The following is a 22500-nucleotide window of genomic DNA, read 5'->3' on the forward strand; positions in this document are numbered from 1 at the left end:
AACTATGAAATATTGACTTAAATGACTTTTAGCGGTACAAAAACCTTTTTAATAGACCTTTTTTTTTTTTAACTCAAACAATTGCGACACGGTGACGTCATGAACCCGGAACCGGAAGTGGCGCGGTCTTACCGAAGGAGCCGTAAATATAAAATTAATGTTTTGACCATTTTGCGTCACCAAATTACTAACGTACTACTGATCCTAACGTACCAATACTAATGTACTACTCACACGAACGTACTAATACTAACGTAGTACTCATCCTAACGTACTAATACAAACGTACTACTCATCCTAACGTACTAATACTAACGTACTACTCATCCTAACGTACTAATACTAACGTACTACTCATCCTAACATACTAATACTAACGTACTACTGATCCTAACGTACTAATACTAACGTACTACTCATCCTAACGTACTAATACTAACGTACTACTGATCCTAACGTACTAATACTAACGTACTACTCATCCTAACGTACTAATACTAACGTACTACTCATCCTAACGTACTAATACTAACGTACTACTGATCCTAACGTACTAATACTAACGTACTACTCATCCTAACGTACTAATACTAATGTACTACTCATACTAACGTACCACTCATCCTAACATACTAATACTAACGTACTACTCATCCTAACGTACTACTCATCCTAACATACTAATACTAACGTACTACTGATCCTAACGTACTACTCATCCTAACGTACTAATACTAACGTACTACTGACCCTAACGTACTAATACTAACGTACTACTGATCCTAACGTACTAATACTAACGTACTACTCATCCTAACGTACTAATACTAACGTACTACTCATCCTAACGTACTACTCATCCTAACGTACTAATACTAATGTACTACTCATCCTAACATACTAATACTAACGTACTACTCATCCTAACGTACTAATACTAACGTACTACTCATCCTAACGTACAAATACTAACGTACTACTGATCCTAACGTACTAATACTAACGTACTACTAACCCTAACGTACTACTGACCCTAACGTACTAATACTAACGTACTACTGATCCTAACGTACTAATACTAACGTACTACTCATCCTAACGTACTAATACTAACGTACTACTCATCCTAACGTACTAATACTAACGTACTACTCATCCTAACGTACTACTCATCCTAACGTACTACTCATCCTAACGTACAAATACTAACGTACTACTCATCCTAACGTACTACTAACCCAAACGTACTACTCACACTAACGTACTAATACTAACGTACTACTCATCCTAACGCACTAATACTAACGTACGACTAACCCAAACGTACTACTCACACGAACGTACTAATACAAACGTACTACTCATCCTAACGTACGAATACTAACGTACTACTCATCCTAACGTACTAATACAAACGTACTACTCAACCTAACGTACTAACACTAGCGTACTACTCATCTTAACGTACTAATACTAGCGTACTACTCATCCTAACGTACTAATACTAGCGTACTACTCACACTAACGTACTACTGATCCTAACGTACCAATACTAATGTACTACTCACACGAACGTACTAATACAAACGTACTACTCATCCTAAAATACTAATACTAACGTACTACTCATCCTAACATACTAATACTAACGTACCACTCATCCTAACATACTAATACTAACGTACTACTGATCCTAACGTACTACTCATCCTAACGTACTAATACTAACGTACTACTCATCCTAACGTACTACTGACCCTAACGTACTAATACTAACGTACTACTCATCCTAACGTACTACTCATCCTAACATACTAATACTAACGTACTACTCATCCTAACGTACTAATACTAACGTACTACTCATCCTAACGTACTACTCATCCTAACATACAAATACTAACGTACTACTCATCCTAACGTACAAATACTGACGTACAAATACTAACGTACTACTCATCCGAACGTACTAATACTAGCGTACTACTCATCCGAACGTACTAATACTAGCGTACTACTCATCCTAACGTACTAATACTAGCGTACTACTCATCCAAACAAACTAATACTAGCGTACTACTCATCCAAACGTACTAATACTAGCGTACTACTCATCCAAACAAACTAATACTAACGTACTACTCATCCTAACGTACTAATACTAACGTACTACTCATCCTAACGTACTACTAACCCAAACGTACTACTCACACTAACGTACTACTAACCCAAACGTACTACTCACACTAACGTACTAATACTAACGTACTACTCATCCTAACGCACTAATACTAACGTACGACTAACCCAAACGTACTACTCATCCTAACGTACGAATACTAACGTACTACTCATCCTAACGTACGAATACTAACGTACTACTCATCCTAACGTACTAATACAAATGTACTACTCAACCTAACGTACTAACACTAGCGTACTACTCATCTTAACGTACTAATACTAGCGTACTACTCATCCTAACGTACTAATACTAACGTACTACTCACACTAACGTACTACTGATCCTAACGTACCAATACTAATGTACTACTCACACGAACGTACTAATACTAACGTAGTACTCATCCTAACGTACTAATACAAACGTACTACTCATCCTAAAATACTAATACTAACGTACTACTCATCCTAACATACTAATACTAACGTACCACTCATCCTAACATACTAATGTACTACTGATCCTAACGTACTACTCATCCTAACGTACTAATACTAACGTACTACTCATCCTAACGTACTACTGACCCTAACGTACTAATACTAACGTACTACTGATCCTAACGTACTAATACTAACGTACTACTCATCCCAACGTACTAATACTAACGTACTACTCATCCCAACGTACTAATACTAACGTACTACTGACCCTAACGTACTAATACTAACGTACTACTGATCCTAACGTACTAATACTAACGTACTACTCATCCTAACGTACTACTCATCCTAACGTACTAATACTAATGTACTACTCATCCAAACATACTAATGTACTACTCATCCAAACATACTAATACTAACGTACTACTCATCCTAACGTACTAATACTAACGTACTACTCATCCTAACGTACTAATACTAACGTACTACTCATCCTAACGTACTAATACTAACGTACTACTCATCCTAACATACTAATACTAACGTACTAATACTAACGTACTAATACTAATGTACTACTCATCCTAACGTACTAATACTAACGTACTACTAACCCTAACGTACTACTCATCCTAACGTACTACTAACCCTAACGTACTAATACTAACGTACTACTAACCCTAACGTACTAATACTAACGTACTACTAACCTTAACGTACTAATACTAACGTACTACTAACCTTAACGTACTAATACTAACGTACTACTAACCCTAACGTACTAATACTAACGTACTACTCATCCCAACGTACTAATACTAACGTACTACTCATCCCAACGTACTAATACTAACGTACTAATACTAACGTACTACTGACCCTAACGTACTAATACTAACGTACTACTCATCCTAACGTACTACTCATCCTAACGTACTACTCATCCTAACGTACTACTCATCCTAACGTACTACTCATCCTAACGTACTAATACTAATGTACTACTCATCCAAACATACTAATACTAACGTACTACTCATCCTAACGTACTAATACTAACGTACTACCAGTGTTAATTTTGGCAGAAAATTCTGATTTAGTCTTAGTCTTAGTCTTTTGAATAACACACCATTTAGTCTTAGTCTAGTTTTAGTCTTCTGAAATCTTTTAGTCTTAGTCTAGTTTTAGTAGACTAAACATTAGCAGATATTAGTCGACGACATCTACAGTGGACTTAGTCGACTAAATGTTTCTTTTTTCATGGAATGGTTAGGTATAAGGGTTTGCAATACAAAATATGCAATACAGACACAGATAACGGTTGTAATACAACATGTATTTTATTCTTAATGTCTTAACAGAACTCTCCTCCTTCAATATTGCATCAATCTCCAGTTTGATCTTCTGTAGACTATGTGCATCATTGATGCATGAGATCTAAAATGTGTTGAATTCAGGGGCTTATTTTGAACAAAATCCAAGTTAAATAACTGGTTGGGCTACAATGCCTCACGTCTTGCGACTCTGTGCAAAATCAACAAGATATAAACAGAACAGACAAGTGCAATTCTGAAATTTAAAATAAAAAATGTATTGGCTGTAACTACCAAAGAGTACTCCTTTGTCTTCAAGTAAAAAAGAAAAACCTTGTCTCTCAGCATTGAAAATACAGGTAAATATCACATTAAACTAAAAAAGCACACAACTCTGTGAACATCATCTTCATCATCTCTTACTATGCATTGAGTGCAAAATCAGATGTTTGAAAAGAAAAAATAAATATGTAAAAGAAAATATGCATCATCATTGCACAAAAAATGAAATTCTTCTGTTAATAAATAAAAAGAGGTATCAATAAGCTCAACTCAAAACAAGTGAATTACATGCTAAGCTGTAATGCCATTTTTGCATGGAACAAAAAAATCTCTGTTCTCATATTAAATAAAACAAATACCAATATCAAGTTGTGCAGCTACAGGAAATGCTGTAAATAGCAGTGAACACAACTGTTCTATTTCTCTCTGTTCATTTTAAGGAAAGCGCTTCGCTCCAATGTGACCCTTCCTCTGTTGCGCCGTCCTCTTGTGAGGTCACCTGTGATGCTGAATACCCTCTCTGCAAAAGCTTGAGAAGCTGGCATAGCCAACAAGTCTAACGCAAGTGGCTTTAAACTGTGATAAAAACTGTCACTCTTTTCCAGCCAGAAGTCTGTTCCTGTATCCTCAGTGATGGGATGTGAAAGTTCTTCCTTGTACTTGATGATCTGCTGCCTGATGCTGGTTGTGGAGGTTTTCTGTTTAAGCCGCGTGGTGCGGCATTTTGAGAGGAACCTAAATACAGGCTGCTTTGAGGATGGTGCTGCTTCTGGTTCCTCAATCACCTCTTCTTCTGCATCTTCTTCAGACTGGTCCACCTCCTGTCTTGTGTGTGGGAAAGTGCATTTGACCACATAGTCCTCTGCCTGTTTCAGCAGTTCCGGGATATTTCCATCAGCCACATCAACATTAACAAGGATTTCACAGACAGTTGGGTTGACAAAGCAGGCAGCTGCTGCAAGCGGTGAGAACTTTTCATCAGCTGAATCCAAGAAGCAAGCAAAACGCTGGTTCAGATTTGCTCTCATTTTCTCCGCAAGAGTGGCGAGGTCTCTGTACCGAGTGCTCTCTGCAAAGTCAGTTAGGTGACTCAGCAGATCAAAGAGGGCAGGAACCACTAGGGACATAGATGAGGTGTCACTCTGGAGGGTTTTAGTGTGTTCCGCAAAAGGCAGCAGTAGGTCTTGGATTGATGAAAGCTTTTGCCACTCACTGGTAAGCAAACCGTCCCATCCCATGTCACTTGCGATTTGACAGACTGCATCTTTGACTGTGAGGAGTCGTGTGACCATGCTGAATGTGCTCGACCAGCGTGTGGGGCAGTCATTTACAACAATAAGACCACACTGGTCCAGTACCCTCTGTGTTGCAACTGAGGACTTGCGAAAGAGCTTCACCACCGACCTTGCTTTGTTGAGGACTCTTTTGACACTCGTCTCTTTCTGCAACATGTGGACCACAAGTTGTATAGTATGCACCACACACGGTGTCCGGTCCATTTCCATGTCGACATGATGGTACCTAAAAACAGGAAGAAAGGACTACCAGATAAGTATTTAACCTAATAAAGTGACTGGTGCGTGTGTGTGTGTGTGTGTGTGTGTGTATTCATGTGTCGGGGAAAATCATTCATGTGATAATTGGCATTTAAAAGAATAAACTAATCATGGCTCACCGCTGGTCTTCCGTTACAGATTCAGAATCACTTTCCATTGTGGACCCAGGGGAGTCGTCCTCTGAGTCTGAGCTTGTTTCTTCTGCTGTTGTGTGTTTAAAGGCTGCCACCATGTTACTCCCATTGTCCGTTATTACGGTCAGGATCCTCTCCTTTGGTATGGCCCACTCCTGCATACATTTATCCACGTATGCCTTGATAGACAGTGCAGTGTGTGGGTGAGCTACTTGTTCAAGGGCCAACAATATGTGTACAGGTTTACTTTGTTCAACACAAAAGTAGCATGCGCTTATGGCAAGGAATGAGGCTGTCAGTCCTTTTTTTGTCCACATGTCAAGGCCAATCGATACTCTCCGGGCAGCAGCCAGTCTCTCTTTGAATCTCTGTCTTTCATGTTCATACTGTGTTTCAATCAAATTGCTCATTTTGGTTTTCTTTGGAACTGTTAGTCTCCGATCTACTATCTCCATCATTAGCACAAAGTCCTCGTCTTCAATTGTTGTGACTGGTAAACCTGTGCGTCCAATCCATCTAGCTATGGCCTGCTCCTTGGTATGTTGTTCTTTCGATTCAGTTTTGTATTTTGAAGAACTTTGGAAAGCTGTAGAGATGGTCTGCTGCTGGGTTTCACTAGCAGCACTAGCTTTATTTCCACTTGGCCCATGGTCATCTTTGTAATCAGACTTCTTCTGTATCTGTGAGGGTGAAAAGGGGGTAAGCAAGCTGTGATTCTTTTCTTTCTTGCCCAATCTCCTCAAGCCTCTCTGACACACACAGACACAGACACACACACAGACACGCACACGCACACGCACACGCACACGCACACGCACACGCACACGCACACGCACACGCACACGCACACGCACACGCACACGCACACGCACACACACACACTTATGTTTATTAAGCTGGCTTTTGCCTTCACAAATCTGCCATCTCAGTGTGAAATGAGAATAACTGCTTAGGCTACAATGACACCCACACACACAATCTACTTATAGTAGGCCTAGATATTTCATTCAATTTGAGAATATTGAATATTTATAATCCTATTAATTCAGCGAGATAATCGCCTCAGACTCAGTTTTATCAATACAGTTCAAATGTGGATTCCTTTAGCTTCTATCGTACTCCAAGTTTAGCAGACACACAGGTGTTGATATGATAAAATAACCGTAGCTTACCTTCGCATGTATTTCTTGATGAGTCGTCTGTAAATGTCGCTTCAAGTTGGTGGTGTTTTTCCCGGAAATTTTTGCTCCACACGCTGTACAGGCGGTCTTGTTGTCCTTGTTGTCATATGTGAAGTGCGACCAAATGTCAATTCTTCGTTTTCGCCCTAGTCCTGACATGTCTATTGCGCACGAGACATGCAGTTTCCCTCGGACATGGTAGGCTAAACCGTTGTGTTACGTATTTCTCCTCTTAGCTGCTGCGTTTGTTTCGGGTTTGTTTACCTGTTGTTGCTGGCGTGCATTTGCCGCGGTATTTTAAAAATGGCTGCCTCCCTCCGCACAGATCAACCAATGAGATCAACGTATCCTCAAAAGATTCGCTCTGATTGGATTTCTTCCCAACTTGTCCCGCAAAAAGAGCAGTTCTGATTGGATCTCTTCTCCATTCGTCACGCCTTCGAGTTTCGTCTCGTTTTTATTCGTGGACTACAGTGTCAGTTATCCTTCGTCTCAGTCTTCGTCTTCATATCTGACTTTTATTTAGTTTTTATTTAGTTATCGTCCGTGAAAAAGGTTCGTTGACGAACATTTTTCGTCATAGTCTTAGTCTACGAAATTAACACTGCGTACTACTCATCCTAACGTACTAATACTAACGTACTACTCATCCTAACATACTAATACTAACGTACTACTCATCCTAACGTACTAATACTAACGTACTACTAACCCTAACGTATTAATACTAACGTACTACTCATCCTAACGTACTACTCATCCTAACGTACTACTCATCCTAACGTACTAATACTAATGTACTACTCATCCAAACATACTAATACTAACGTACTACTCATCCTAACGTACTAATACTAACGTACTACTCATCCTAACGTACTAATACTAACGTACTACTCATCCTAACATACTAATACTAACGTACTACTCATCCTAACGTACTAATACTAACGTACTACTAACCCTAACGTACTAATACTAACGTACTACTCATCCTAACGTACTACTAACCCTAACGTACTACTAACCCTAACGTACTAATACTAACGTACTACTAACCCTAACGTACTAATACTAACGTACTACTCATCCTAACGTACAAATACTAACGTACTACTCATCCTAACGTACTAATACAAACGTACTACTCATCCTAACGTACTAATACTAACGTACTACTAACCCTAACGTACTAATACTAACGTACTACTAACCCTAACGTACTAATACAAACGTACTACTAACCCTAACGTACTAATACTATTGTACTACTCATCCTAACGTACTAATACTATTGTACTACTCATCCTAACGTACTAATACAAACGTACTACTCATCCTAACGTACTAATTAGGGATGTAACGATTCACTCAACTCCCGATACGATTCGACACGATACTGGGTTCACGATACGATTTTCTCACGATTTATTTTACAAAATGGGACTGTAGACAAATGATGATTGAAAAATATTCTTTTATTTTTTGGGGGGAAAATACTATACTATTTTCCTTTTATTTTTCATTGTCAAAAGAATCCCTTGATAAACTATTCAAAATGATGCAATTTAACTAAAAATAAATCTTGAATGAAATAAATAAAGGAATAATACAAATGAAGAAACCTATTCATTTAAATTCTGGTTCTATAATAAACAATTCAAAACTGCGCAATAGTTCTTTTTCTTTTTAAAAGTGCAACTGAAAATGTATTTTATGCCTTAACAATTGGACTAAAAAAAACAAAAAAAAACCCAGTAATTTTACTGTATTTACGTCAGATATTTGTTTAGACCAGCAGAGGGCGCTGGTAACCCAGTGGTCGGTTGGCATGCAGTTATTCCACCAGTGAAGAAGAGATGCTATGCTAGCAGACAGAGCTAATAGAAAAACATGACTTTTACAGATATTCACGTAATATTACAGATATTCTTTCGGTGCTAAAGGGGTAATGAATCATTTATGAGCACGTTTAACAGTAAATGGCGGCCAGAAAGAAAATAGTAGCAGATTCCACCCGTCACGTCCGCTTCTGGAAGGATTAATATATATATATATATATATATAATATATATATATATATATATTAAAAAAAGTACTGCGATTCAATTTTCAGAGCATCGATGCGAACCGTGGTACCTATGAATCGATTTTTAACTGCCTTACGATTAATCTTTACATCCCTAGTGTGTATGTATGTATGTATATATATATATATATATATATATATATATATATATATATATAGTGTGTGTCTGTATACACGTGTGGGCATCACCTGTCAGCCTCGTCCAGGATGATGATCTTGTGTCGTCCTTTAGGCAGAGTCACTTTCTGCTGAGCAAACATCTTTATCTTATTCCTCACCACATCAATCCCTCTGTGTGCACACACACACACACACACACACACATTACTGCACGCACACACGCACAGACATTACTGCACGCACACACGCACGCACACACACCTGTCATTGGAGGCGTTGAGCTCCAGCACTGCTTCCTTCATGGAGGCTCCGAGTAGAGCACGAGATAAACACAGAATACTGGTGGTTTTACCACTGCCAGGAGGACCTACACACACACACACACACACACTATATATATATATGTATTTACAGTGGATATAATAACGTCTACACATCTCTGTTGTAATGCCAGGTTTTTGTGATGTAAAAAATAACACTAAGATAAATAAATCCATAACTTTTAATGTGACCTAGAACCTGTAAAATAATATTAAAAACAAAGTGAAACCTTTAAAGGGAAAAATAAAAACTTACATAAACACCATTAAAATAATACTTTGTTGCAGAACCTTTGGTTTTTATTCCAACACTCAGTGTTTGTGGGTCAGAGTCTATCAGTGTGGAACATCTTGATGAGGTCATATTTACCACTCTTCTTTACTAAACTGATCTAAATGTGACAGATAGTGAGGACATCTCCTGTGTACAGCCCTCTTCAGATCACCACACAGATGTTCAGTAGGATTCAGGTCTGGACTCTGGTTGGTCCATTCCAGAACCTCCATCTGATTGTGGTGAAGCCATAGTTTAGTTGATGCTGTGCTTAGGGTCATTGTGGTGTTGAAAGATAAAGTTCTTCTTCATCTTCAGATTTCTAACAGAAGTCTGAAGGTTTTGTTCCAACACTGTCTGGTATTTAGAACTGTTCATAATTCCCTCCACCCTGACTAAGGCCCCAGTTCCAGCTGAAGAAAAACAGCCCCAAAGCATGATGCTGCCACCACCATGCTTCACTGTAGGTATGGTGTTCTTTTGGTGATGAACAGTGTTGTTTTTGCACCAAATAAACCTTTTGGAATTATGGCCAAAAAGTTCCTCCTTGGTTCCATCAGACCATAACACATTTTCACACATGTGTTTGGGAGACTTTAAATGTGTTTTTACAAAATGAAGCTGGGCTTAGATGTTTTTCTTGGTAAGATAAAGCTTCCATCTTGCCATCCTACCCCATAGACCAGACAAATGAAGAAGATGGAGGTTGTTGTCACATGTTCTACACAGACAGTACTTGTCAGAACTTCCTGCAGCTCCTTCAATGTTGCTGTCGGCCTCTTGTCAGCCTCCATGACCACTTTTATTCTCATCTAGTCATCAATTTATGACGTACGTCCTGTTCTTGGTAAAGTCACTGTTGTGTCATATTTTCTCCACTTGATGATGACTGTCTTCACTGTAATATTTAATTCATTAGAAAGTCTTTTGTACCTTCACCTGACTGATATCTTTGAACAATGAGATCCTCTGATGCTATAGAAGTTCTCTGAGGACCAGGATTGTTCTGGAAGATACAAAAATATGAGGAAAAGCTTCTAGAACATCTGAACTTTATTTGTGGTTAATCAGAGACACTTTAAATGGTGACAGGTGTGTGATGACTCCATTTAACATGAGTTTGAATGTGATTGGTTCAATCTGAACACAGCCCCGCCTCCAGTTATAAGAGGGTGTGAACACTTTAGTGACATCATTCTCTCAGTTTTTAATTTTTACTTCACCTCCTTTAAAGGTTTCACTGTTTTATCATTGTACAGGTTATAGGTCACATTAAAGGTGCAGTCTGCAGCTCTCAGATCCCTCTCTCCCCGCTGCTCTCTTGCCCTGTCTCCAAACTTTCCAATGTCCCTCCCTCAGAGGAGCTAACAAGCTAACGTTAGCCAGACAGCAACATCACAGTAACATAACATGCTCTGTTAAAAGCATATTACTGCAGCGCTTCTCTCTCTCTCTCAATGTGCACACACCTCAGCAGCAGCAACACAGTGTCACTTACAGTAGCCCACACGGAGGCTGCTGCACACACATGAACACATGCACCACAAAGTTCTAGTGTAACAATTACAAATAAAACATAATGTAACTCAAACAGCAGTAATTACCTTTCAAGCAGAAAAGTCACCAATTCCATCTTCTATTCCTCCAGACCATACACTGTAAAAAAGCTCCAGGAAAGGGGCGGGGCCTTTGAGCAACAGTCTGTTTTTTTCACACAAACTACTAGTTTGATGTAAAGCTGTCCTTACATAGTGACAGCTTTAGTAAATATGACAAAAAGTTACTTTTATAAGAGTTGCAGACTGCACCTTTAAGGGGGAAAAAAGTTGTGAATTTATTTATCTTAGTGTCATTTTTTTACATCATAAAAACCTGGCATTTGAACAGGGGTGTGTAGATTTTTTATATCCACTGTATGTATATACACACACAATATATTTACCTATAAAAGCAATAATGTTCTATATGCATGTGTGTGTGTGGAGCAAATATCTCCCCGACTCAGTGTCTGATCGACCTGAAACTTAGTCAACGACTTCCAAAAAACAGCGAGTGTGTGCATCCGTTATTTTGGACTTATTTGGTGATTTCAAAGCTTTTCGGAAATATGTTGGTCAGTTTGTTTGCGTGTGTGTGTTTGCGTTTGGTTTTTTTGTGTACATGATAACTTAAAAAGTTATGAATGAATTTTGATGAAATTTTCAGGAAATGTTTGATAATGGGTCAAAAAATAGAATTAAAGCAGGAAAACTGCACATGCTATTTTACTTTGCACCTGCAAATATACCCCTTCATAACACTATGTACGCCTCTTTGTATAACCTTCAATCACATACTCATTTGGCCATAATTGACAACTCTACTGATGCTCCTCCCACTATATGAATACATACTTCCGACAGGCACTGTACTAGTTTATATACACACACAATATATATACACACAATATATGTGTGTATCTATATATATACACACACACACACAATATATATATATTAGGGGTGTAAAAAAAAAAAAATCGATTTCACGATATATCGCAATTTTTTGGGTGCTGGTTTTAATTTTTTTTATTTAATCAATATTTTTATGTATTTGTGCAATATTTCAGTGGTTACAATGCTTTCAATGTGCTACAATGGTTACTTGATTTTATGATGGCAGTGTGTAATACCTGTAATATTTATGTATGTACAGAAATTATATTTTCATATAATCTGTTCAGATCAGTTTTTAAACTGATACAATAGGAGAAATAATTTTTTCTTATTTCTGTGTATTATCAGTAACTCAGGGTGATTTATCCTTAATGTTCTCACTTACAGTTGTTACAATGATGTCATTATGTTGTCATGGTTACTTTGAGACTTCTACACAGTAATTTCAGTGAAAAGAAACTTGTTGCACTTTATTTTATGATGACAGTGTATAACACTGTATTTTCTGTTTTTCAGTGAAAATGTGTAAAAACACAAATAATAAATAATAAATAGGATGTTTTGATGTTCTGATGAACATAAACAACAACTTGACATTTCATCTCTATGTTTAATTTTGGTATTAACTGGGTAGAAAATCGCAATATAGTATCGTGACCCAAGTATCGTGATATGTATCATATTGCTCACCCCCTAGTGCAGTGCCTGTAGGAAGTATGTATTATTATAATAAAGTGGGAGGGGCCAGTAGCTTTTCATGGGTGGTTAAATGAGGTTGTGACATCAGGGACATTTAAGTTTGTTTAAAATGTGTAAAGTGATAACTATTGTTTTCATATATTTTGGCTTTTAACAAGGACACTGTAGGGAGTGGAACTCCATCTATTCCCATTCCAGTTTGTTGAATCAGAATAGATGTGATGATGTCATCTCTATGTTCCAATGTTCTAACCCAATCACTGGAGAACCCACCTCCACGGCCCGCCCATTGGAATTGGAACATTGAATTATTAGAACATTAGTCCAAACAAATCCGACTTTGCACACCATTGAACCAAGCAGCAGGCATGTTGAAAGTCTCTGCTCTGTGCAAAAAAATTAAAATAATGGATGAACACACTCGGGTTACGCAGGACGTTGACAAAGTTTCAGGTCAAACAGACACCGCGTCAGGGAGATATTGGCCACACACACACTTATATATATATATATATATCACCAGCTACGATGTGGTTTTTATTGATTAGAAGTGTTTAATCACCTGCTATAATGATGTTGGGGATGTTTCCCTCTCTACTAAAAGCCTCCAGGCGGTTCACCGTCTCCTCGTTTCCGACGATGTGCCTCAGCTCGGTGGGTCTGTATTTCTCCACCCAGGGCAGCTCGGAGCTCCCAGTGCCGGAGGAAAACTCAAGTTCCGTTTGCTTCTTTTCCTCCATCGTCCCTTCTGCCTAAAGCCCGCCAACAACGAACTAACGCGAGAATACGGTCTTCTTCTTCTTCTTCTTCTTCTTCTTCTTCTTCTTCTTCTTCTTCTTCTTCTTCTTCTTCTTCTTTCTCTTCTTCTTCTTCTTTCTCTTCTGTGGTATTTATTGGCGGTTGGCATCAACTCGGAGCTCTTTACCGCCCCCTCAGGTTAGTATTGTTATCAGACGGACAGGCTGCAGGTGCTGCCCCCTAGTGTTAGAATAACGTCATGTAATAAGAGCTTGTCTGAGACCACGTGACTCAGTGTGAGGACAGCTCAGAAGTGACGATAGGAATAAATAAATAAATAATAAAATTAAATTAAATCAGTTTAATTTAATCACAGGTGTGTTTCATACTGTAACTGGAACATAACCTTAATATTAGATTAGATCAAAATCAGAATCAACTTCATTGATCATGTAATGTATGTTATACACACAAGGAATTTGACTTGGTGAACTGTGCTCTCTCTATTAATGTAAACATTAAATAATAATCAACTAGAAAATATATAAACAGTAGTTAAAGACTGTGCAAAACTAAATAGGATAATAATAAAAATAATAATAATAATAATAATAATAATAATAATAATAAAAATAATAATAATAATAATAATAGTGCAGTGATGAGAGTGCAGGTGAACATCTAAATTAAATAATATGTTTATGTACATGAACATTCACAGTGACAGTTTGTTATAGGGTTGTTACATGTTTAGTTCTAGGGTTGTTACATGTTTAGTTCCAGGGTTGTTACATGTTTAGTTCTAGGGTTGTTACATGTTTAGTTCTAGGGTTGTTACATGTTTAGTTCTAGGGTTGTTACATGTTTAGTTCTAGGGTTGTTACATGTTTAGTTCCAGGGTTGTTACATGTTTAGTTCTAGGGTTGTTACATGTTTAGTTCTAGGGTTGTTACATGTTTAGTTCCAGGGTTGATACATGTTTAGTTCCAGGTTTGTTACATGTTTAGTTCTAGGGTTGTTACATGTTTAGTTCTAGGGTTGTTACATGTTTAGTTCTAGGGTTGTTACATGTTTAGTTCCAGGGTTGATACATGTTTAGTTCCAGGGTTGTTACATGTTTAGTTCTAGGGTTGTTACATGTTTAGTTCCAGGGTTGATACATGTTTAGTTCCAGGGTTGTTACATGTTTAGTTCTAGGGTTGTTACATGTTTAGTTCTAGGGTTGTTACATGTTTAGTTCTAGGGTTGTTACATGTTTAGTTCTAGGGTTGTTACATGTTTAGTTCCAGGGTTGTTACATGTTTAGTTCTAGGGTTGTTACATGTTTAGTTCTAGGGTTGTTACATGTTTAGTTCCAGGGTTGTTACATGTTTAGTTCTAGGGTTGTTACATGTTTAGTTCTAGGGTTGTTACATGTTTAGTTCTAGGGTTGTTACATGTTTAGTTCTAGGGTTGTTACATGTTTAGTTCCAGGGTTGATACATGTTTAGTTCCAGGTTTGTTACATGTTTAGTTCTAGGGTTGTTACATGTTTAGTTCTAGGGTTGTTACATGTTTAGTTCTAGGGTTGTTACATGTTTAGTTCCAGGGTTGTTACATGTTTAGTTCCAGGGTTGTTACATGTTTAGTTCTAGGGTTGTTACATGTTTAGTTCTAGGGTTGTTACATGTTTAGTTCTAGGGTTGTTACATGTTTAGTTCCAGGGTTGTTACATGTTTAGTTCTAGGGTTGTTACATGTTTAGTTCTAGGGTTGATACATGTTTAGTTCCAGGGTTGTTACATGTTTAGTTCTAGGGTTGTTACATGTTTAGTTCCAGGGTTGTTACATGTTTAGTTCTAGGGTTGATACATGTTTAGTTCTAGGGTTGTTACATGTTTAGTTCTAGGGTTGTTACATGTTTAGTTCCAGGGTTGTTACATGTTTAGTTCTAGGGTTGTTACATGTTTAGTTCCAGGGTTGTTACATGTTTAGTTCTAGGGTTGTTACATGTTTAGTTCTAGGGTTGTTACATGTTTAGTTCTAGGGTTGATACATGTTTAGTTCCAGGGTTGTTACATGTTTAGTTCTAGGGTTGTTACATGTTTAGTTCTAGGGTTGTTACATGTTTAGTTCTAGGGTTGATACATGTTTAGTTCCAGGGTTGTTACATGTTTAGTTCTAGGGTTGTTACATGTTTAGTTCTAGGGTTGTTACATGTTTAGTTCTAGGGTTGATACATGTTTAGTTCCAGGGTTGTTACATGTTTAGTTCTAGGGTTGTTACATGTTTAGTTCTAGGGTTGTTACATGTTTAGTTCTAGGGTTGATACATGTTTAGTTCCAGGGTTGTTACATGTTTAGTTCTAGGGTTGTTACATGTTTAGTTCTAGGGTTGTTACCAGTGGCGGATGCTTTAAGACTACAAGGGAACCTCAGCTTCCCCTAAAATCAGTGGTCAAATATGTAGTGTTGTGTGTACATTTCATTGACTAAATATATGACAGAACACATGTATGTTTAGTTCAGAATCAGCTTCTTATAACAGGAAACTGACAGTGACAGCGTGACGTTCTTCATTCATTACCGCAGCGTCACAGTGTTAATAAACAGTGGTGAAGTTCAGCTTCAATTGACTTCAATGGGAGAGGATTTAGGGGTTGATCCACTGCAGTCAAACTAGACGCTCATTGGATAAATGCTCGGTTATGACGCACTTAGTCCCGCCCATCGGACGCCGGGCTTCACAGGAGGTCTATGGAGCAGTGGGCTGGATCTGTCTGTTCCGGACGCTGGAATAATGGATGATGATTGGATGATCTGTCTCAGGCTAATTCAATTTTGATTGACAGCGAAATGAGCCAATCAGAGAGTATGACGTTGTAAGCACACAGGCGGGTTTTTCAAATATTTCAGTCCGTTGCTCTGTGTTGACACGGAGACTTTGCTGATCCTCTCATAGCGAATCAACTTCTGACAAACCTAGTGTCTGTTTTTGGTGTTTGTGGAGACTGTTACTGCTTGTGTTGTGAGACTTTTGACCAAACACACACTCCAGCGCGCAGCAGCTACGCACGTGTGTGTGTGATAATCTACAAATAGTTGTTGACAACAAAATGTGAATTCTACTAGAATTCACATTTAAATAAACAGATACATTTTCTGAAGTAGGCAGAAAATGAGCTTCTCCTGCATGAAAGACCAGCAGCCGCCACTGATTGTTACATGTTTAGTTCCAGGGTTATTTCACAGAAACAGGTCTGTTTAGTGACAGCCTGGGAGAACAAACAACCCGAACCCTAAACAAACTGTTTTTATAGAGGGTAGTTTTGGCGTACAGTGATCTGTAGTGTCTGCCAGAGGGGAGGAGTTTGAACAAATTGTGTGCAGGGTGGGAGGGGTCTGCAGTGATGTTACCTGCCCGTTTCCTGACCCTGGACAGGTATAAGTCTTGGATGGGTTTATTAGATAATCTTTTCTTTTAATATCATACTAATAAATAATTAATATCACCACCAAACTACCTAAAAACATTAAAAATATGATTATATAAATATATGCAGTGATTAGGAGATAGTTTCATGTATTTCATATGTAATGTACACTAAAGTGAAGGAGTTATATTCAGTGCTGTTTTTGCATCAGGGGCCCTTGGGGGCCATAGCTCTACCAGGATAATTAGCGTATCTGTTTTAGACACAATTATGTGTTTCAGCAAAACCTAAAGTTTACAGTGACACACAAGGACACACACACACACACATGGGGGGGTTCAGTGTGTAACAGTTTATTTTCTTTTTGGTGACACATGGAGTTCTGTACTTTATATCTTATATTACATTATTATAAATAGCAGACCTGTTTCCATGGAAACACACACACAACCTCATGTTTGTAACAGAGAACATGCAAACAACTCTGTCTGTGTGTGTGTGTGTGTGTCCTTGGTCATTCTCATCAGAGGAGTATTTCATCAAACCCAGCTCAGGGTTTAGTCCAGGTTTAATCTGAAAGTCCGGCTCCATTAAGCCGAGTTCTAACTGGAACGGTGGTTTCATCAACGAGAAAACACGTTGGTTACCATAGCAACACAGTCCTTGAGTCTAACCTGCTCCTGACCAGGTTTCAGCAGCAGGCTTGGTTTAAAGGTTCAAAATCATGCAAATCAACTTTTTTGAGTTTTTACCTTTGTTACAAAGTGAATTCTTTATCAAAAACACCTCTAACGTATTATTGGGGTTCATTCCTGCATCTCTGAAATCCTCAATAATCCTGCTCTCTGAGCTGATGCTCCGCCCTATTCTGAAAAACCGCCCCCTCCAGGAAGTGCCTGCTGCTGATGCGACGCAACGGTTGAGGTGATAAACAAATAATTATCACCTTAAATGAACTGTTCCTGTATTTAATAAAGATGATGAGGAGAAGAAAGTAAATTATCAGCTTAAAACTTCAGTGAGTGTTTGAATCTCCTGCTGCTGGATGAACACAGCGCTGAGATGGACTCACAATAGTCCATATGACACATCATGTGTTTTACTGTAATGTACAGTTTTTTGGCTGAAAACAATAACAGTGTGTGGATAACAAGAGAAAATGGCTTTGGTGATCATTGATCTGCAACAGAGTGAGTCATGCAGGCAATCAGTGTATAGACACGCCCACTCATGAATATGAATAAGCAGGCAGCAAACAGCCCGTTGGTCAGAAAGTGACTTTTCAGAGGCTAAAACTCTGGAAAACAGGCGAGTTTGGGAAAATAAACCTCAAATACTACGTTTTTGGGGTTCTTAGAACAAATACAGATGATGGTGAAAAATAGCATAATATGTGACCTTTAAAAACAAAAGATCAACAGGGGACATATCACCCTAAATCCACTTTTTTAGACCTTAAATGCATTTTGTTGTATATTTAGAGTGCTTAGAAGTACAGAAAAAATCAAATTAATCTCTTCAGGTGCTCCGTAGATATCTTTATTTTCTGTTTTGATCATATTTTTCACTCTGTTTCGATTTTTCTATTCTCTATTACGTTTTTTGAACTATTACATCACAGTATTTGCAGCAGAACTGCCAAATTAGGACATCAATCCACCATTTTTATTTCTGGCTTTTATTTTGTAGTCCAAGCTCCAGGATGCAGAAGTTACGAGAGGATAAGTCAAAATGTTGGGTTGTTGGATGTAGTAACCCACACGCTTCATTACACCGTCTCCCAGCATCAGAACCTTTTCAAAGTGTCTGGTTGAGTTTTATTTTTTATAGAAATGTACCACATCTGTGGATAAGGTCATTTTTCTGTGTGTGAAGCACTTCAATGATGACTGCTTCATCAACCTCCACCAGTATAAAGAAGGATTTACAGAAAGACTTTGTCTGATTGAGGGTTCAATTCCTTCTATCTTTGGAGACGATGAACAGAGCACTTCGGTAAGCTGTAAATAACGCTAAAAAGTGTGATAAGACGTCCCTGTCATTGTTTTGTTAGCCTTAGCATTAGCACCGTCTTCATATGTTAGCGCTGTGTGCTCGTTTTAGATCCTTGATGATATGGCCTACGTGATTTAATTTAAGTCTAAAGTTTTCATTAGTCATTTCATTTTGACGTTTTTGTCTTTGAAAAGACTATTAAAATGCATTTCGTGATGTTAGCTTGGCGCTAGCGTTAGCTCGGTGCTTGTGTTAGCTCACTTGTTAGGGTTCTGCAGGTTCATCATCTTCATTTTCATGTCGCTCCACTGGGTCAGACTCTGGCTGGAACATGTAAGGCTGGATGGACAAGTCTAACGTTGTTGACATTTTGTAAATAACGTGTGAATAAAAAGTTTATGCTCCGCTACATAGCCGTATCTCTTCTATCAAACTACAAAAATGGCCGAGCAGGGTGGAGTTGAACCGAGTGTCACCTGAAGAGGGGGCGGGGTATGGAGTGTCTCATTTGCATTTAAAGAGACAGCACCAAAACGAGTTGCTCTCAGAAGCACATCAGAAAAGTGGTAGAAAAGGGGTGGAGCTATAATAATGATGAATTCAGACCCAAGCGTTGCAGTTCTGCTTTATAAAGACCACAACTGTATGATTTATATGTAAAAAGGAAGGATTTAAAACCATGATATGTCTCCTTTAAGTGTAGACATAATGCTTGTCAAAGACAGTATAGATTACATTTCTACAACATTCACTTATACTGTATTTGCAATCAATCCTTCCTCACTGGAACTTTCCAACTAAAATGAAAACTGCTGAAGTAATACCATCTTCAAAAGTGGTGATCAACACCACTGCACCAATTACTGCCCAATCTCACTACTGAAATGAAACCACGTCATCATTATTAAAGTCATTCAGTGATGCTTAAAACACTCAACAAACATCTACAAAAGGATAAAGGAGTCAAAAAGACTTCTATTATACTTTTGTTTGTTTTTTTAATCCATACTAATGACTATAGAATTATTGTGTTATTACATGTTTAATGTGTAGCGTATTATTAATGATATCACAGTGTGTTTAAACCATCAGTAATAATATATAATATATACGTGTGTATCATCACCTCTGTTTACCACACGTATAAATGTGTTTATTTATTGATCAGAGATTAATAATGAGAAAGCTGTGGATATACAGAGAGGGAGGGGCTTCAGGGACAGGGCGGAGCACTAAGGCTCCCAATGACAAAGATACACTATCACTTTAAGAGACGTGCACACAGTGCACGTACCTCTGTGCACAGCTCACCTGTACCTGCAGCGTCTACAGTGTTGGATGTGACATCCAACAGCATCCAACAACACCACTGCTGCTCCTGCTGTTCATTTAGTGCTGAGCTCATCAAACTATTCATCAAACACTCATTAGTCTCATTAATTAAATATTATTTAATTATGAGTTACATCATCTCTTTTATTAAACGCTGACAGGTGTAAAAAAAACTTATCAAACACACATGATCAGTGTGTGATCACATGATCACTAAGTATTCACACGATCAGTTGTTTGCTGTGATAAATTGACTAAATGACACCTTTTTTTTTAACGTGTCCGTCATTTATTTTCACTGCTCAGTAACAGATGATGTCACATCCTGTTGGTCTCAGCATTGGTTCCTAAAAGCTGCAGCACATGCTCCGTCACTCTCTAATCATTAAATCTGTGATCGATCTAGTGGGTCTGATGAGGACGTTCACTTAAGCTAAACACTGTCAGCTGATTGGCTGAGCTGGAGAGATTCAAGCTGAGAAGAGTTGATGAAATGGTAAAAGGGGCGTGGTCACAGACGGTTTAGCTGAACCAGGATTAAACCATAAGCTTGATTCTACTGAGAACACTTTGATGAAATACCCCCTGGTCTCTGAAGCTAAGCCTGGTTAGTGTTTGGATGGGAAACAAATTAGAGCTCCAGTGGAAGGGGCCAGTCAGTGGGAGGGGCCAATGGCAGTCTCACTTTCATCAGTCTATCCCAGGGCAGTTGTGGCTACAACAGTAGCTTACTCCCACTGTGTGTGGAGTGACAGAATAATGTAAAGAGCTTTGATTATTGTTATCATTATTATTATTATTATTAGTTTGTTCTTTGGGCTTCAAACTCAATAAATGGCAGCAGTTACACAACAACCACAACAACAACCACAACAACAACAACAACCACAACAACAACAACAACAACAACAACCACAACAACAACAGCACAAGCCGCTCTTTCAGTCTCTGCTGTACAGCTTAGGGACGGTTTCCATTGAAACAGTTTGATTTCCTAACTGTCCTCAAGTCCTTACGCTGAAAACAAGTGTGTCCTTTAGTGTGTTCTATGTTGGAGAACATCTAATCTCCTCCAGTGTGTGGAGCTCTGCTTTCTTCTTCCTTCCCTCAAAAACTGTTCCAATTGTTCCCGTAGACACAATGATACGAGTTGATAGTGAAACACACGTACGTCACATGTCAGTTGGTCCAAAGCTTTGATTTGATCCACAAAACAAAGCATTTTTACGTTTAGGACTTCAGAGCAAAAACTCTTCCCTTCATCCTGTATCCATGGAAACACTACATCTCATAAGCACGGTAACACTTTGTCCTGTATCCATGGAAACATGGGATGGAAGTCCAAAGGGTCTTACACCACTGTACTGATGCGGCTGATTGGTTTGGTCCTGGGGGGGCGGGGAGAGAGAGGGGTTGATGGGGAGTGAGGAGGAGGAGGGGGTATGGAATTGGGAGGGGGCAGCTGACGTGGTCGCTGAGTGACCAGACGAGCTGACGGTGTCTGAGGGGGGGGTGAGGAGAAGAAGATGTGGGAGGAGGGCAGGGCGGTGGGTGAGGGACTGAGTGGGAGGTGTGTGTGTGCGTGGGGCTGTGAGTGGGAGATGCTCAAGGGGAGTTTGTGCCTGTGGTGGGAATGGTACAGTCCGTGCAGAGCAGTGGGGGTGAGGGGAGAGCGGGGGGACAGCGGTGGGGGCGTGTTGTAGTGCAGCGTTTGGGGGTGGGAGGGGCCAGAGAGCTGAAGGTGGTAGCGATGGTGGTGGTGATAAGGAGGAGGGGGGGACTGCTTCTGTGCACAGGTTCCCCCCCCCAGGTCTGAAGGGGAAGGGCAGGTGGAGGAGGGGTAGGGCAGAGGGGGGGCAGGGGCGGGGTAGTTGGGTGGGGAAGATATCAGAAGAGGACTCTGGGGAGGGGGGGTCATGGTCATGTGACTGTGGGGAGGGTTCATGTTTAGAGGAACGGGGATCTTTCCGCGACGACTTCCAAACAGTTT

The 22500-nt window shown here is 39.0% G+C and overlaps 2 protein-coding genes across 4 annotated transcripts in view; both read right to left on the bottom strand.

Moving 5' to 3' along the window:
- Nucleotides 1-4601: 4601 nt before the first annotated feature.
- Nucleotides 4602-13847, bottom strand: LOC114467184 (replication factor C subunit 2-like). Of its 3 annotated transcripts, XR_003674497.1 has the most exons (5): nt 13597-13847; nt 9568-9673; nt 9376-9477; nt 5902-6596; nt 4647-5747 (listed from the first exon to the last, which is right to left on the bottom strand). XR_003674497.1 is itself a non-coding variant. In XM_028453297.1 (4 exons), the coding sequence occupies exons 1-4, from the start codon at nt 13772-13774 to the stop codon at nt 6437-6439; spliced, it is 546 nt and encodes a 181-aa protein (XP_028309098.1). In that variant the 5' UTR covers nt 13775-13847; the 3' UTR covers nt 5892-6436. The 3 variants fall into 3 exon arrangements, 2 of the variants coding, with proteins under 2 accessions (XP_028309097.1, XP_028309098.1); XM_028453297.1 differs by lacking the exon at nt 4647-5747 and having other exon boundaries at nt 5892-6596; XM_028453296.1 differs by lacking the exons at nt 9376-9477; nt 9568-9673; nt 13597-13847 and having other exon boundaries at nt 4602-5747; nt 5902-6416.
- A 6497-nt stretch (nt 13848-20344) lies between these two features.
- LOC114466790 (IQ motif and SEC7 domain-containing protein 1-like) overlaps nt 20345-22500 on the bottom strand; it is a 29908-nt gene continuing 27752 nt past the window's right edge. The window contains exon 17 of the mRNA XM_028452527.1: nt 20345-22500. This exon is cut by the window's right edge and continues 132 nt beyond it. Within this exon, the coding sequence (XP_028308328.1) occupies nt 21862-22500 (639 nt within the window). The 3' untranslated portion in view covers nt 20345-21861.

The sequence above is a fragment of the Gouania willdenowi genome, chromosome 7 (assembly GCF_900634775.1).
Source record: "Gouania willdenowi chromosome 7, fGouWil2.1, whole genome shotgun sequence".
Lineage (NCBI taxonomy): Eukaryota > Metazoa > Chordata > Actinopteri > Blenniiformes > Gobiesocidae > Gouania > Gouania willdenowi.

Coding starts and splice junctions, on each gene's coding strand:
- LOC114467184 (XM_028453296.1), bottom strand. CDS start 6,374: ATGATGGAGATAGTAGATCGGAGACTAACAGTTCCAAAGAAAACCAAA. Junction 5,748..5,901: donor TCTGTAACGGAAGACCAGCG/GTGAGCCATGAT, acceptor TCCTGTTTTTAG/GTACCATCATGTCGACATGG.